General features: G+C 34.9%; 1 protein-coding gene across 1 annotated transcript; it reads left to right on the top strand.

Moving 5' to 3' along the window:
- LOC104740848 (probable acyl-activating enzyme 9) lies at positions 7,838-9,819 on the top strand. Its single transcript, XM_010461560.2, has 2 exons — positions 7,838-8,779; positions 8,904-9,819. Exons 1-2 carry the CDS (start codon positions 7,871-7,873, stop codon positions 9,645-9,647), a joined length of 1,653 nt encoding a protein of 550 aa, XP_010459862.1. The 5' UTR covers positions 7,838-7,870; the 3' UTR covers positions 9,648-9,819.

Genomic DNA, 19,123 nt, shown 5'->3' with positions numbered 1-19,123 from the left:
TGAATGGCTCTTCTCACTAAGCCATCGGTATTGGACATGTATTATTCAGTGTGTTATTTTATTCCAGCTTAAGCTTAAATGTCTTAAAAGTTGTGTTGATTCTTTTCCAAATTTTTCAACTTGAAACAGTTATATACTAGGGAACACAAGTTTCATATGAAAGCAAAAAAACCTCAGAAATAAAATAATCTATGACAATTTTAAGCCATGTGGAGGGGGGAAATAAATGTTGTGACAAAAAAATTAGTTTCGGGTGCGATCATTGTGACGATATGACCAACCATGCATATCCTTGTCACCAATTAGCTGAATGTTTGATTATTTTGTTTCTCAGTAGTCATATAATAACCCTTCAAACCCATGGAAAAACCACTAGCATTGTTAGGTACATAATATATGACTTTTAACCAAATTTGCAAATGAAAACTTACTTTCATAGAGGGATTCGTTCATTCTCTCAATGATATATGTTTCTTCTTCCTGCAAGATCAGTTTATTAGCTCACTAACATAATCCACATCCAAGAAAGAGAAGAAGGGAAAAAAAATGAACATTAGTCACACTAACTTAATCCACTACTAAGGAAACTGACCCTTCAATTTTATCATTTATCCACAATTAGAAAGACATATTGAGTCATGTGTATGATTCAAAAAAAAAAATGTCTATAATTTTTGGATCATAAAGAGCATATATAAGCTTCTGATGATGAAGTGGATAATCTTTTTGTTTTTTTTCCTCGCTATATATGGTGGAATTGATGCGCTCTACAACATCGGTAACAGAGAAAGGAAAAGTCTAGGTCGATCTAAAGCATAAAGCTGTAGTTATGGAAGTTGTGGATAAAGTTAAGTTAGTGTGACTATGTTCATTTCTTTCTTTTTCTTCTCTTTCTTCGATTTGATCTATTTTGATGAGGTATGCTCACATGAGATTACGTAGAAGAATCACCATATTGTTCAAGGTTAAATAGTTCTATACTCGGGAATGCATGTCACACATATATATATATATATATATATATGTAAGAACAAAACATTTTTTAAAAAAATATACAGAATCTATTACACTTTTCAAGTCTTGTGGAAAAAAGGTTGCGCAAGAAACTGTTCAGCGTATGATCATTGTCAAGATCTGTACTACCATATCTATGTCTCCCATTGGGTTAGCTGAAAATCTGTTTTTTTCTTTTCTAAACAGTTTCATTGTAATCTGCTTATTATTTCATTGTTGTTCAACGTATATAATACTGTGCTGCTTAATACCATAGATTATGAATTGAATATTTGTTTCACATGATTGTATACTAATTGGAAACTTTGTTAAGGCTTCTCTCATCTTGTTAAACCAACAGGAAAATATAGATTTTGCTTGGTTTAGTAAAATTATCTCATTTCCAATGAGATTTTAAATTCGAAGGACATTAATGTCAGTGATGCTACAGAACTTGATAACCATGTGTATTTATTTTACGAACATGACATATGTTACCTTTTTAACCGAAACTAGACCATGTGGGAAACTAGTATCTATTCAAGTAAAAGCTAAAAAGTTTCCATCTCAAATGAGAAATATCTTCATGATGCTAAAATTGGCAAGGACATTAGCATTTGAGTCTATGCATATGAAATTAATGGATCCGTATGTGTTGGGTGATGCAGAGATTCAATAAATATGGATCTAACTTCTAAGCTACCCATACTTATATCTACATTGAATCATCTCACCATCCACTGCCGATGTTCATCTCTCCGGGTTTACATGTTTAGTGTACACTCACTCTCAGTGTCACATGATTCACTCAGCTTTTGAAAATGTAGGGACGAAACTTGTTGATATTTAATTATGTGTACAAGTGTACAAGTAGTGGCTAATTGCATATGTAATTGTTTTCTTACAAGATAAAATAATCTTGTTTTGGTGGACAATATATGATTTAAAAGCTAGAGTTTGTTGATGATGTGTTATTCATCTTGTATTTTTAGAGTTCAAATTAGTGTTAAATGACAGTATTATCAAAATAATTATGGTTGATAATCTGTAAAGATGGTTAACATATATGGGTCCGATTGGTAACGTAGCCAAAGCTGTAAGCAGAAACTCTAAGCTGTTACAGAATAGTGCAAAGCTGTAAGAAAATGCTGTACGTGAAAACTGTACCAAAAAAACTGAGAGTAACACTTTTAATAAAGTTTTTGGTAATTTTTGTGTGATTGGTAAAAATTCAAAACTGTATTACTTGTAATACTTTGTTTAAGTTCACCAATCAGTACCATAGGATTGTTTTAACATTTCAAGTGATCACAAGTAAAATCGATTGGGTTTAGTCATTTCATATCTAGATATTTAGTTTTGTGGAGAAAACAAATCAAAACATAACAGTCATCATTCACTCATAAATGTCACCAAGTGCAAGTCGCTCACCCAATCCTCACAAATGTGTACTGATAATCGTACGCAGAAACTAACATCATGTGGACGTTGACAGTAGAAATTAAAACAATGCTAACATCAGCTAAAATTTGTATAAGGTTTTCTAATAGTTCAATAATGTAATATGCTCCTTTCAGAACATTAACATATGTGAAAATATCAAGCAAGAATATTTTAGAGTGAAAATCCAGAATTAAATTTCTAGTTTTTATTTGACGTACCCGTACGTGCTGCATGCATAAAGGCCCTATCGTCTTAACCTTTAACAATACATACATACATATATGTATATATATATGTACTTGGAACGAAAAATATTTTTTTTTAGTTAGCTCCTTCGAGTCTTCGACCCTAGTTCAAAACTAATAAGAACTTGTCGTCACATTCTTAGAAGCATTAAAAATAGAGTTCGTTCGGTCCAACTTTTGTTAGTTGGTAAACTCTGTCTTATTCAATGCCCATCTTCGTTTTTTATAGACTCATGCACGTCATCACTCACCAATATATTTTGGTTAGAAGGAATATAGAGAGATTCTTTTTATTTACTAACCAAATTTAGCACTATGATAAGTTAAGAAACTAAAGAAGATTTGTTTATTTCATTTCATCAAGCTGATTTCGTGGGCCATAAGTGATCAACTATAGTTACCAAAAAAAGACATAAACTCCAAATCTCCAACACCTTCAAAGGGTTAACCTTTTCAAGATTTCTATAAATACAATCCCCTATTGAGTGTTTTCAGTCATAACAAGAATATAGTTTCTTGCAGTCATAACAAAAAGCTTATCGCTTTTTTTTTTTTTGTATAAGCAGCGGAGAGGTTGAGAGGCGCGGTTCTGTATACAATCAGATTTCTATTTTTTTTTAAAAAAAATATTTTGTATTCATCACCTCTCCTCTCAACCAATCAAAATGTTTTATCTAATATTTTATTTAAAAATAAATCAAAATTAAATTAAAAAGCAAAACAAAATAAGGAAGAATATTCTGTATACTTTTATTTAGAGAAAGTTAAATATTGGTTTGGTTTAGATTTTACAATTAAACGAGGTTACATATCGGTTTGAGTTTATAAATGAGAATTAGAGTTTAGATTTTATAATTAAAACGAAATTATATGTCGGTTTGAGTTTACAAATGAGATTGCTAGGGTTTAGATTTTACAATTAGATCGAAATTATAGGTAAGTTTGGGTTTATAAAAGAACAGTTTATGTTTCTAATTTTATAATAATATATATACAGATTTTATTTCCTTATTTTACAATGGGGTGAATAAAGAGTTTCATCCCTAGGACTGAACCCAAGTATTACTCTATATTAGTCTTTTTTTTTACCTATATCATAGTTATAGATAAAAAATTCTTGGGTTCACCCTTAGGGGTGAACAACTCTCATTCACCCCCTCTTAATTAACCAATCAGAATACAACAATATGTCATGTCATATCATATTAAAAAAAATCAAAATTAAAATAAAAAGACAATACAAATTAAGGAAACAAATTATGTAGATCTTTTATTAAGGAAATTATGTCGGTTTGGGTTATAATAGAGGATTATAGTTTAAATTTGTAATTTTAAATTTTTTATATCGGTTTGGGTTTATAAAGAATGGTTAGGATTTAGATTTTATAATTAAACAAAATTATATGTCGGTTTGGGTTTACAAAAGAGTGGTTAGGATTTAGATTTTACAATTAAATGAAACTATATGTCGGTTTGGGTTTACAAAAGAGTGTTTAGGGTTTAGATTTTACAATTAAACAAAATTATATGTCGGTTTGGGTTTATAAAAGAATGTTTAGGGTTTAGATTTTACAAGTAAAGAAAATTATATGTCGGTTTGGGTTTATAAAATAGTGGTTAGGGTTTTAGATTTTACAATTAAACAAAATTATATGTCGGTTTGGGTTTATAAAAAATGGTTAGGGTTTAAATGTAATAATTAAAAACTGTAATATAATATTTAAATTAATAATTTTAAAATTGATTGATCTACAGAATTTATTTCTTTAATTAAAAATTGTTTCTTTAATTTAAAGAGGGTGAATAAGAGTGATTCATCCTTAGGGATGAACCCAAGAATTGTCCGTTATAGATATATTTTATTTTTATTAAATTTATTTATGTATAAGCAACAAGCTTTTTGTAAATCTAAAGATACTCCAATCTTTGAACGGAGAGAACTAGCTAGAGTTTCAATCGCTCATCTAATAACATCACGGTGACTGTTTGAGTGGAATTTTCATAGTTTTTTTTTCCAAAGACTGAATTCAAGCTTTAGGGGATTGAAATTAACATATATAATTGAAAGTTGTTTCTTTATATTAAATTATTAATGTTACGTTGTCCAAGATATTGTCTAATCGTAACAAGACGGACCGTGAGAAATTAACACGTTTCAAATTCGATTCACCTGCTGCATGAAACTAATCTATAAACATTTACATTGATATAGACTTTTGCTTACGACTCTGAAAAATATCTATATATAGACTGCAATTTTTGATCAATCCTCAATTATATATATAAAGAAAAATACTGTTACGCCTGAACTCTTGTTTTTTTCCTTTTATAGATGATATCAAACCACATCATCATCCATACATGGAGAGACCATTTTATATTCCTAATTTTGCATCCACACCCACTTTGTCCAAAATACACTTACTTTCTATTATTTATATATTTTTCTCAAGTTTAATTACCTATTACCTCTCATTCCTTCTAACTCCTTTTATTCTCTCTCTCTCCTCTCTCTCTCTTCAAATCAGGTTTTATTTTCATAATTTAGTAATTAACAAAAAAAATCCAAAAACAAAATAGGGAAACAGTCACAATTTATTTCTAAAAAATCAGATATCTTATTTACCGTAAAAAACAATTATTACTTTTTAGTTCCCAAAATATATCAAAACAAATTATATTTATGCTTTAAAATCCTAATTACTCTACCGCACCTCTCATGATCTTAGTTAAAAGAGTCCTAAAATCACTTTCAATTAAACAACTCATGAATTTAAATTCTACGTGTTCCACCATATATTTTCACAAAAATATTTTAAATTTATCAGTTACAAATTATTTATTTTCCAAACTTATTAATTACTGTAAAAAAGCTATTCGTCAAAAACTATTAGAGCTCCGATAAAAATAAAATCACGTTAATTGATATGTTTATTTTCCAAAAAAAAAAGACATGTACAATGCTAAAAAAAAGAAATAAAGGTAAACGAAAGAGCACGTTCTTTCTGTTCTACAAAACAAAAAAAAATCGAAATACACATTTAAGAAAAATTTAAGTAAAAAAAAACCAAAAAAAAAAAAGTAACTGCCACTTAATGTCGCATATTTAACATAATATATTAACGAGAAATTAACAACATATGTTAAGCTATCTGAAAATAATAAACAAGTTACTAATTTTTGTAATTAAAATTTTTAAATTTAACTCCTACACAATGATGAAAAAACTTCTTTCTATGATATTTATGCTAACTCCTCCACTATCTATTTATTTCTCCCCACAATAACAATACTATACCTGCAAAATATGAATGAACAAAACACCAATGGTATCTATGCTACCATGTACACATGGTTATCATTTGTAGCAATTAAACTAAACTAAATGATATCCCACAATAACAATACTATACCTACAGAATATGTATGAACAAAACATCAATGGTATCTATGCTACCATGTACATATGGTTATCATTTGTAGCGATCAAACTAAACTAAATAATATCATAGCAGAAGAAAGCATGTGCTCATGTCCAACAAACATATGTCAACAAATTAGGGTTAATGAATATGTGGTCAAAGTTAAATGGATGGGTTTGGATGGAAATCATGAGTCTTAATGTATGAATATACTTTGTTATTGCCGCACATTCCGAATTGGTGGTGGAAAAGAGACTAACCTTGGAAAATTTTACTTTTTTTTGAATGAATCCATGGACACCTATCCATAATTTATTTATCCACTAAACTTTGTTTATTTTTCTTTTCGAGTTAAGGTCCGTAACTAATCATCATAAGCTCTTTTTTTATGTTCTTTGAGTTTTGGGTAACACATTAACCTTGCAAAGAGATCATAACATAACATAATATTGCAATTGATTAACCACTTATCATTGAACATTTGTTCAATGACAAATGGATACTGTATAATCTAAAAATTTATAAAAAAATATAGCAATATGTATCTTAAAATGTACAAAATATATAATCATAACATAATATATATAAATAAATAGATAATTTGTTTTATGATAACCATTTAAAGTGTTAACAACAATAAAAAAAGAGAGAAAAGAAATGAGAGAAAGAATAGAGGGACAGTTTTGCCATAAAAAATGACACATAAGCCAAAAACCTTGAAAAAATATAAGAATAGTAGAAAGTAGGTGAAAGTGAAAGAAAATGGAGGTAAAGTAGGTGTGGGTACAAATCTTCTTTTTATCTTTTAAATCATATATTTTCTACCACAAAACAATATTATTTTATCTTTTAAGAAAAATGTTACATATGCAAAGCCATAACTTGTATACTTGTAAACAAAAAGTCAACAAATTAAATTTGTTTTTGTCATTACTATCAAAAGACTGTACTTTATGATATTTTTCATTGATTTTTATTTATATCCACATGAAAACTAAACTATTGTCGTTTGCATTTTTTGTTCCCTGAGAAAATTCCATTGAAAATATGGTGGATGGATGTGGCCGGTCGGTGTTAATATCTGAAAAATGGGGACAGTACGTTTTAACGCCACGGAACTAGAGAACATTACCGAACGTTCATAATCCACATTATTGACTACAATCTTCTTCTACTACATACTGTTTTCATGCTTTTTTTTTATTACATACCAATATTATTTTAGCTATCAAAATCCAAGGTATTATTAGTTTAGAAGGAGTTTCGGAACGAATAGAAGAACAATTGTTTAAGTTAACTCCTTCGAGAGTCTTCGACCCTAGCTCAAACCAAGAACTCGTCGCCACAATCTTGGAAGTAAAAATAGAGTTCGTTTGGTCCAAATTTTGTTAGTTGGTAAACTCTGTCTTTATTCAGTGCCCACCTCCCTTTTTTGTAGACTCACGTCACTAACCAATATACAATGTTTCTCTTGGTTAAAAGGAATATAGAGAGTTTGTTCTAATTTATTAGCCAAATTTAGTACTATTATATTATAAGTTAAGAAACTATAGAAGATTTGTTAATTTCATTTGATCAAGTTGGTTCCGTGGGCCATAAGTGATCAACTATAGTTACCCAAAAAAAATGACAAACTCCAAGTCTCCAACACCTTCAAAGAGTTAAAACCTTTTTCAAGGTTTCTATAAATACAAACCCCTATAGAGAGTGTTTTCACAAACCCATATACCAAAATAAAAACATAAACATAAACAAAAATCAATAAGTATGGAACTGTTACTTCCACACCCTTCGAACTCAACACCTCTCACCGTCCTCGGCTTCTTAGACCGAGCCGCCTCCGTCTACGGTGACTGTCCGTCCATCCTCCACACCGCAAACACCGTCTACACTTGGTCCGAAACCCATAACCGCTGTCTTCGAATCGCCTCCGCTCTGACTTCCTCCTCTCTCGGCATTAACAGAGGCCAAGTCGTCTCTGTCGTGGGCCCCAACGTCCCTTCCGTCTACGAGCTTCAGTTTGCTGTCCCAATGTCCGGAGCCATCTTAAACAACATCAACCCGCGTTTAGACGCACACGCACTCTCTGTACTCCTACGTCACAGTGAATCCAAACTCGTTTTCGTCGACCCCAACTCCATCTCCTTAGTTCTCGAAGCAGTATCGCTCTTTGGACAACACGAGAAACCTCACCTCGTCCTCCTCGAGGATGATCAAGAGGACGGTTCTTCATCAGCTTCGGCCGCATCGGATTTTCTTGACACATACGAAGGAATCATGCAGAGAGGAGATTCAAGATTCAAGTGGATCCGTCCTCAAACCGAATGGCACCCAATGGTTCTCAACTACACTTCTGGAACGACGTCTTCCCCCAAAGGAGTAGTGCTTAGCCACAGAGCAATTTTCATGCTAACCGTTAGCTCCACGCTTGACTGGTCTTTACCAAACCGACCGGTTTACTTGTGGACTCTACCGATGTTCCACGCCAACGGTTGGGGTTACACGTGGGGTACTGCGGCCGTTGGAGCCACCAACGTATGCACCCGTAGAGTCGACGCGCCTACTATTTATAACTTGATCGATAAGCATGACGTGACACACATGTGTGCCGCACCGATGGTTCTCAACATGCTAACTAACTACTCCTCTCGTAAACCCCTCAAGAACCCGGTTCAGGTATTAAGAGATGTTTTGGTTCTTATTGGTTTATCGTCAAACTTTGGTTTCTTATTAATCATGTAGAGGACTATGAACCAACTCTGTTTTAGGGTTTATGAAGTTAAAAAAATTATGAAAACAGGTAATGACCGCCGGAGCTCCACCTCCGGCAGCCATCATCTCAAGAGCAGAGTCCCTAGGTTTCAACGTCGGTCATGGATACGGTTTAACAGAAACCGGAGGCCCAGTGGTGTCATGTGCTTGGAAGTCTGAGTGGGATCATCTTGAGCCATTAGAACGAGCTAGACTGAAATCAAGACAAGGAGTAAGAACCATCGGATTTGCGGAAGCCGATGTCAGAGACCCGAGAACCGGGAAGAGCGTGGAGCACGACGGCGTTTCTGTAGGAGAGATCGTTTTGAAAGGTGGTTCGGTTATGCTGGGCTACTTCAAAGACCCGGAAGGAACCGCGGCGTGTATGAGAGAGGACGGATGGTTCTACACCGGAGACGTTGGGGTTATACATAAAGATGGTTACTTGGAGGTTAAAGATAGGTCAAAGGATGTGATCATATGCGGAGGAGAGAACATAAGCAGCGCAGAGGTTGAGACGGTTCTGTATACGAATCCAGTTGTGAAGGAAGCCGCGGTGGTGGCTAAACCGGATAAGATGTGGGGAGAGACACCGTGTGCTTTTGTGAGCTTGAAGTATGACAATAACGGTGACGGGTCGGTGACTGAGAGGGAAATAAGGGAGTTTTGTAAGGCGAAGTTACCCAAGTATATGGTGCCAAGGAAAGTGATTTTTCAGGAGGAGCTTCCAAAGACATCCACGGGAAAGATTCAAAAGTTTCTTCTCAGACAAATGGCTAAGTCCCTGCCTTAAATAATCCGCTTAAGTTATTGAGGTTATGAAGAAATTAATTTATGAATGAAGTAAACTATAGACTTATCGATCTTTTGTGATATACTATTATTGTACCCTTAAAAGGGATTAGTTGTTAAACTTGTTGAAACATGCATGCTTGCTATTATTGTTATAAGATTTGCAAATTAAGATAAAACTGTTAACACTATATATACCTCATTATTACAAGTGTGGTTCCTTTAACTCTTGGCCTTGTTCTGTCTGAAAAATAAAGTGAAGCCTAACAAAAAAACTGAAGAAAACGACTATCGAAACATAATTCCGGAATCAGCATTTAGCGATAAATTCCTCTATAGAAATCCAATGAATATGTATTGGTATTTTTTTTGTCAAAACAGAATCGTTTGATGTGTGTAAGAACTAAAAGAGAGAGAGGGATATAAGCAAAGTACTTCGTCGAGTTTATCTTATTGGGAATTTTGGAGAAATTTCTTACATTGATCAAAATAGTGATTATGTAACAGGCCCCACGTACACTTGTTTGACCAATTCGCATACTTGTGTTTTCTATGGTTTGAATCTTGATGGTAACATGATCTTGTGTTTAGTTTGTAAACTGGCCATTTTTAGGTAGAGTGTGTCACTGTGATTTGGAATCCAAAATCAGGGTTAGAGGCTTAATATGATGTTATCTAGTATAAAATACAGTTTATTGTTATATGTTTGTGAATGTTAATAAAATCGTGTGTTATTGGTTTTGTGACTATTAAATGCTATTGTATTTTTTTCATTCTAAAAGGTGTCACCATTAATTTTTTTATTTCTAAGAAATCTAGCGTTATTGATATACGAATATTTCATATTTCCTCAGAAGACGTAACTTTCAAAATCTCAATAAGTTTTTTGAAATATAAAGCACACTGGAAATTAAATAGTTTTTTCTTTCATCTTTGAAAATTAACCAGCTCTACTCACTAGCCTCTTTTTAAGATTTGTTTGTTTGTCCCGAGTACGATGTACTATTAAACCTAATTTGGGTCCATACTTCGATGAGTTGAGTCGGATCAGNTTTTTTTTTTTTTTTTTTTTTTTTTTATAGGTTAAAGTTCAAGTGGCGCACTAAAATTACTAAAATAAATAAGCGTTAATTATAAAATTTTAGTTCAAGGTATAATTAAGTATAGATGGTGTGGTAATTAAGGTCAAAATTAATACCGGATTATGTGAATGTCCAACTTGATTACATAGATGGTGTGGTTTCATTTCATTGTTACAACGTATTAAAAAAAAATGATAACACTGATCAAAACTGGAAACCTTATTGAATTCATAGAAAGCTAAAAACCCCTAATGAGCGTTTTTACAGTCATAACGACAATATAGTTTCTTGCAGCTAAATAATGGAACTCTTATTTCCACATCCATCAAACTCAACACCTCTTACCGTCCTCGGCTTCTTGGACCGAGCCGCTTCCGTCTACAGCAATTGTCCGTCCATCCTCCATACCACAAACACCATCCGATCCACACATGGTCTGAAACTCACATTCGCTGTCTCCGAATCGTCTCGGCTTTCACCTCGTACGTACGTACTATTGATCAAGGATGTGAGATCAGTGACAAGTAATCTCCTGTCCGTACGACTGTCCGTACGACTGTCCGTACGACTGTCCATACAAGTCACTAATGGGCTGTAATCCGTATAAGAATGTGGTGAAACAGAGGCCCTATAAGTATCGAGACACATTGGAATAGAAGGATCTAGATGATGGTGATTGCAGGGTGTCATAGAGAAGAAGTCACATGTTGTCTTGGTGAACGAGCTCAACTAGTCAAACAAGGCAACACAAGTCGCTCTCAATATAAACGTTCTGTAACAAGTCCATGTTCTGTCTCTTTCATTCTTAATGTCTAGCAACGGCTACATGTGTAGTAGCAGTCTCTATATATGATTTGTAATTTACATGTGAAATAATCTAATCTAAGTATTCTATTATGTTCTCTATTTATTCTCTCTCTGCAATTCTACTTCCGCAATTCTAACATGGTATCAGAGCATGTTTTTCGATCCTTGATTCTCTAAACCTACTCTTTTATATATACTCGCTATTCTACTTGTTCACTCAGTATAATTTCTCTCATACTCTGTTTCTACAACAATCTCTACGGTTAAAACTCCGTTCAAAGAGTCATACTACTCGAACATGGAAAACACAAAACCACTTGTGTTACCAACTGTTCTTAAGGGAGGAAACTATCTCATGTGGTCAAGGACCACCAAAACCGCACTATGTGGCCGCGGACTTTGGAGCCATATTGAAGGAACAAGATCTCCAAAGAAAGTCACCAAAGAAGATGGTAGAGAAACTACCAAAGAAGACGAAGAAGAAGCTAAGCTCGAAGAAGAAGCCAAATGGTTTCAAGAAGACCAGACTGTACTCTCCATACTCCAAAACTCTCTTGAGGCTCCCATTCTCGAAACTTACTCGTACTGTGAAACGGCTAGTGAATTATGGGGGACACTGAAGAATGTATTTGGCAACATATCCAATATTACTCGAGTTTTTGAGGTTAAGAAAGCTATCAATGACCTAACTCAAGAAGATATGGAGTCCAACAAGCACTTTGGCAAGTTTAGGTCTTTGTGGGCAGAATTCGAGATGCTCAGACCAAACACCATGGACCCTGCAGTTCTTAATGAGAGAAGGGAACACGATAAGGTCTTTGCTCTCCTCCTAACTCTCAATCCAACCTTTAATGACCTCATTAAGCATATCCTTCGGGCAGACAAACTACCTAGTCTCGACGATGTCTGCTCACAAATTCAGAAGGAACAGGGCTCACTCGGTTTGTTTATGTGAAAAGGAGAACTCTCAATGGCAAACAAAGGAACCTATCGACCTGATGAGAGAAGATCAAAGGGAGGATGTGAACACTGCAAGCGTAAGAACCACACCAAAGATAAGTGTTGGTTTCTGCATCCTCATCTAAGACCAAGTGTGATCAACAAGGAGCCCAGAGCCAACATAACTAGAGTTAAAGACGAACAAAGTGATGCGGGTGCGTCAAAGAATGGAGAAGGAATGGTGTCAGGTAGCCCTGGGATTAATAACCGAACCGAATAAACCGAACCGAACCGAACCAAAATTTTGAGGGTTCGGTTCGGTTTCGGTTATAAGGACAGAACCGATCGGCAGCATCTATAATTGGAATTTGGTTATCGGTTAATTCGGTTCGGTTTGAGCGAACCGATCGGTTAACCGAAATATTATAAATCCTAATAATATCTTCCTTTATTTCGTGTCTTCACTCGTCGTCAGTGCTTCTTCTTCCTCTTCGTCACTTCTTGTATTCTTCTTCTTCATGTAGAAGAAACGAAATGGTCGAGATTGACGTTATGTCGTGAGTTGGAACGGCGAGATTCATCTTTGGGAAATATTAGTTGTTTAGCGGCTGTAAGTTTATTACTTTATTTTGTTATCACCCAATTATAATTAGGTTTAGTTATTGAGTTAGTGGGCTTACGGTTGATTTGGTAGCCCATTGTTTTTTAAGTTTTATATATATGGTCATGGATTTGTTTTTGGCCCATTTAATTTACTCTGAAAATAGAAATCTCAAAATTTTGGTTATTTTCGGTTTTTAATCTAAAAACCGAAATAACCGAGAACCGAACCGAACCAAACCGATTTTTTTCGGTTTAGTTTGGCAACATTTTCAAAAATCAAAAAAACCGAAAAACCGAATTAACCGAACCGAATTAACCGAACAAACCGAAATCCCAGGACTAGTGTCAGGAGATTATGTGAAGAAATCAGACATGGAAGCCTTCTTCAAATCTCTAGCTGCCAATAAAGACTCTGGTAAAACTTTCTTCACCCATAGTTCAAATAGGTCTCTTGTTGTTGACTCTGGTGCATCACACCACATGATTAGCAACTCGAACCTACTTGACAATATAAAACCGGCTAGAGGTAACGTTATAATAGCTAATGGTGATAGTATTCCTGTTCAAGGAATTGGTAGTTTAAGGTTATTTGATAAAGAATCAAAAGCTTTTTACATGCCTAGGTTTACTTCCAATCTTCTCTCTGTTAAAAGGGCAACAACTGATCTAAACTGTTATGCAATATTTGGGCCTAATGATGTTCAATTTCAGGATATTGAGTCTGGAAAATTACTTGGAGAAGGTGGTACCAAAGATGACCTTTACATTCTTGATGACACTTCACCAAGTGCTTCCAAATCTACCTTTGCTAGTTGTTTGAATGTTTCTTTTAACGCTATGTGGCACGCTAGATTAGGCCATCCTCACTCTCGATCTCTTGAGTTAATGCTACCTAATGTTTTGTTTGATCACTCTAGATGTGAAGCATGTATTATTGGTAAACATTGTAAAACTGTTTTTCCTAAGTCTACTACTATCTATGAAAAACGCTTTGATCTAGTTCATTCAGATGTGTGGACATCACCTTGCATATCTAGGGACAATAACAAATACTTTGTGACGTTTTTTGATGAGAAATCCAAATATACTTGTATTACCTTGCTTCCATCAAAAGATCGTGTGATTGATGCATTCATAAACTTTCAAAATTATGTATCTAACCAATTTAACGCTAAGATCAAAGTATTTAGAACAGATAATGGAGGCGAATATACAAGTACTCGGTTCAAAGAACACCTCTCCAAACACGGCATCGTGCACCAAACAAGTTGTCCGTATACTCCGCAACAAAATGGAGTTGCAGAGAGGAAGAACAGGCACTTGATGGAGGTCGCACGCTCAATGATGTTTCTCACTAATGTTCCTAAAAGATATTGGGGAGATGCAGTGATGACAGCATGCTATCTCATCAACCAAATCCTACCGAAAGTATTAGGAGATGTGTCACCGTTTGAGGTATTAAACACAGTAAAACCACCCATTGATCACCTAAAAGTATTCGGTTGTGTTTGCTTTGTGTTTATACCAGGAGAACTGCAAAACAAATCGGATGCTAAGAGCACCAAGTGCATGTTCCTTGGCTATTCAACTACGCAAAAGGGATACAAATGCTTTGATCCAGCCAACAACCGTATATTTGTCTCAAAGGATGTTAAGTTTCTGGAAAACCAAGGCTACTTTGAGAAAAGGGACTGGAGCGACTTGGAAAACTTGGCAACACCAACTGATAGATCGACTAGTCACAAGTTTCTTCTTGATCATCTTGGAGCTCAGTCAGGAACTGAAACATCACTGCAGATACAAGGCGATACGGCCCTTGAAAATGTAGAGGAAACCCTGACAGAGACTCCGGAACCTCCACAGAATCCGCCTGCAGCTCTGCTCGACTTAACGGTCAGTGAGTCAGAGGGGGAGAATACGAATCCACCAGGAGAAACAGAAGAGGTGGAGACGACTCACCAACCATTAAGACGTAGTGCTCGTACGAGACCTTTTATGTCTACTTGAAGAGATACTGATTTTTACTATAACAACCAAACCGTTGCTCATCCAATCCAAGCAGTATGTTCACTCGCACGACTACCAGCTGATCATCAAGCATTCCTTAACAAAATTGAGGAACATAGCATCCCAAACACTTAAGAGGAAGCTAAAGAAAGCAAATAATGGTTAAATGCGGTAGATGATGAAGTGGGAGCCATGAAACGCAACCATACATGGGACGAAGCTGATCTTCCACTAGGAAAAAGGACAGTAATCTCTAAATGGGTTTTCACCATCAAATATCTGAGCAATGGAGATATTGAAAGATATAAGGCTCGACTGGTTGCGCGTGGGTTCACACAAACATATGGGCAAGACTACAAGGAAACATTTGCACCAGTAGCCAAACTCCATACGGTAAGAGTTGTATTATCTCTGGCTACGAATCTATCTTGGGAGCTATGGCAGATGAATGTCAAGAATGCCTTCTTACAAGGAGAACTAGAAGAAGAAGTGTACATGACACCTCCACCAGGCCTTGAAGGCACCATTGCTCCTGGCAAGGTGTTACGACTGAGAAAAGCTATATATGGTCTCAAACAATCACCTAGAGCTTGGTATCACAAGCTAAACACTACACTCTTAAATCATGGATTTAAGAAGTCTCACATGGATAACACTTTGTTCACTCTCCAAAGCGTCGAAGGTAGTTGTTGTTCTCATTTATGTTGATGATTTAATCATCTCTGAAGACAACAAAGAAGGTATTAAGGAGGTTAAGACTCATCTTAAATCTGTTTTTGATATAAAAGATCTTGGAGAACTTAAATATTTCCTTGGGATTGAAGTATGTAGATCTCCAGAGGGTCTATTTCTATCACAAAGAAAGTATACCCTTAACTTGTGATATGAGACAGGAAAACTAGGAGCTAAGCCGGTAGACACACCACTACCTGATGGATACCAAGTTGAACGAAAGGGGGAGAGGAAAGATCCACCATATGAAGATCCCTCTCGCTACCGGCGACTTGTAGGTAAGTTAATATATTTGACTTTGACAAGACCTGATCTTTGCTATGCGGTGAAACAAGTGAGTCAATATATGAAAGCCCCTACAACATATCATTGGAGTCTCTTGGAGAGAATCCTTCACTATCTTAAAAGCAGCCCTGGACAAGGCATTTGGATGGGAAAGAACGACAATACCGAACTTGTGGGCTATTGTGACGCTGATTGGGGTGGTGATAAGACAGATAGAAGATCCGTTACAGGCTACTGCACTTTCATAGGAGGTAATCTAGTCACGTGGAAGGCAAAGAAACAAAAGGTGGTCTCAATGTCAAGTGCAGAGTCAGAATACCGAGCAATGAGAAAATTTACAACAGAGCTCACATGGCTAAAGGCACTACTCGAAGACTTAGGCATCACGACTTCCGCTCCTATTACTATGCATTGTGACAATCAAGCAGCTATCCATATTGCAACCAACTCTGTGTTTCATGAGAGAACCAAGCACATCGAGCTAGACTGCCACAAAGTTCGAGAGAAGATTGAGGAAGGAGTCACTCTCCCCTGCTACACTCCAAGTGAAGATCAATTAGCTGATATCTTTACTAAAGCTGAAAGTCTCAAGGTTTGTTCACATATCTATGACAAACTTGGACTTGTGGACCTTACTCGTCCCTGATCACAAATCCTCTCTCCGTGATAACCACACTCTTTTTCCCTAGATATAGTTTTGTCCTACAAGGTTTTCTATATCAAGGTTTTTAATGAGGTGATATGTCACGGAGCTCCAAGTTTAGCCATCACTAAGGCTAAAATTGAGGGGGAGTATTGATCAAGGATGTGAGATCAGTGACAATTAATCTCCTGTCCGTACAACTGTCCATACAAGTCAATAATGGGCTGTAATCCGTATAAGAATGTGGTGAAACAGAAGCCCTATAAGTATCAAGACACATTGGAATAGAAGGATCTAGATTATGGTGATTGCAGGATGTCATAGAGAAGAAGTCACATGTTGTCTTGGTGAACGAGCTCAACTAGTCAAACAAGGCAACACAAGTCGCTCTCAATATAAACGTTCTGTAACAAGTCCATGTTCTGTCTCATTCATTCTTAATGTCTAGCAACGGCTACATGTGTAGTAGCAGTCTCTATATATGGTTTGTAATTTACATGTGAGATAATCTAATCTAAGTATTCTATTATGTTCTCTCTCTGCAATTCTCTGTTTATTCTCTCTCTGCAATTCTATTTCCGCAATTCTAACACGTACGTCCTCACTCGAATTAACCAAGCCTATTCTTTTTGACTAATCAACCTGTCTCATTTCAATCTTCTTAACTTATACACATGTTTTTGGTTTTCTGCTGAAGATTTATTATTCATAACATTTTCTAACGTGTTTATAATTCAATGAATGCATTACTCGTTTTCAAATTTTAGTTTGACTTTGATTATAACGTGCCCCAATCCTTGGACTAAATTCATTTGGTTCACAAATCTCAACTATAAGAACCTACCGAATCCCTTAAATGATTAAATCGATCTCGGAATCGTTGATGAGTTGGGAGTATTTTGGTTTATTTTACGTTTCATTAATTCGAAGCAATTCCTGTAATTTCAAAGGTAAAAGTAAAGGTGTCGGAAAGAAGGATGAAAAGGGATGTTAATAATGTTCGGTGGTCACAGGCCGATGGAACCACCCACAAAACATTTGTTTAGATTTTTTTTTTTTTTTTTTTTTTTGCCATTGGATAACATAATACCGAATGATTGACGATCACCATAGCTCGGTGATATTCTTCTTTCTACATAACTAAATTACGCCCTATGTAAAAATAATAACTATTTATCATCCTTTGAGATGAAGGACGTATAAAAGATTAACACTGTAGTTAGAAGAACGTGGTTGTGGGAGAACGGTCCACATCAGTCACACTCTTGCAAGATATATAGATGCCCCCGTTGGATATGATTTAGTCACATCAAGAGATTAGTACTAATCTATTTATTCTGTTAAAGATTTATGGAATCGTTTAGAGATGCGAATAATTAGGATTAGTGAGTTAGAAAAGTACTTCAATTATTCATCTGACACATTCAAGAATGTTTTATTTTCCTTTTTTAAAGTCACATCGTTTTAAATATTGCTAAGTTAGATGATTTTTTTGTCAACATTTAATTTTTGTAGGTTGATAAATTAGTTAGAACTAGTAGTGGTTTTCCTTTACTTCATAAGTGGTGAATTTGTTTTTCCTTTTTCTTAATTAGTCCATTTTACCTGTATTTTAATAGTTATACTTTTATTTTTAATAATTTCTTCCTATAAAAGCCAGTCTTTTTGTAAAATTGGATATTTACACTTCAATCTCCCCGAACTGATTCTTAGTAGAGAACTAGAGATTCAATCGCTCAGCTAATATAATATCACAGTGACTGTTTGTTTAAAAATGTCATATTTCCCAAAAAAAAACAGGATTCAAGCGTTCGATGATTGATTTATATATTTTTTTAAATAATTTGAAAAGTGTTTTCTTAGAAATATTTCAGGTCGTCCGCCGCTCCAAAAGTTTTAAAGATGTAATGACAAAAGCCACGCTTCATACGTGTTTTTAATTTGCTATCAGTGATTACTTTTAACAAATGTTTAATGCTAGTATTCGTACTAGTACTAAGTTACTAACTAACTAAGCAGATGATGTAAAATAAAGTCATTTTTGTGACATAATTATTTTACATGATAATTATTAAAAAAAAAAAATCAGACGATATGGATAAATTTTGACTCGTGGTTCATGTGCTGAAGTTATGCATACTTAATATTAAAATGTTACTGTATTCATATTTTATTCTAAACGTAACGGCCGAAAGATAAAGTTAGAAAAAAGGAGAGTGAAGCCAAATAATCCATAGTTCCATACCATATCATGATTAATTAACTCGGAAAAAGAATGAGTGGCTTTAATCAGTATCTCAATTAGTTATATACTTAGTTGCAGCATCATAACTAATTGGTTCTCAAATGAAACTGTATTATACAAGGCCACGTGAGGGA

The sequence above is a fragment of the Camelina sativa genome, chromosome 14 (genome assembly GCF_000633955.1).
Source record: "Camelina sativa cultivar DH55 chromosome 14, Cs, whole genome shotgun sequence".
Classification (NCBI taxonomy): Eukaryota; Viridiplantae; Streptophyta; class Magnoliopsida; order Brassicales; family Brassicaceae; genus Camelina; species Camelina sativa.
The sequence above is the reverse complement of the archived record's forward strand: the minus strand, read 5'-3'. Positions and strand labels throughout refer to the sequence as shown.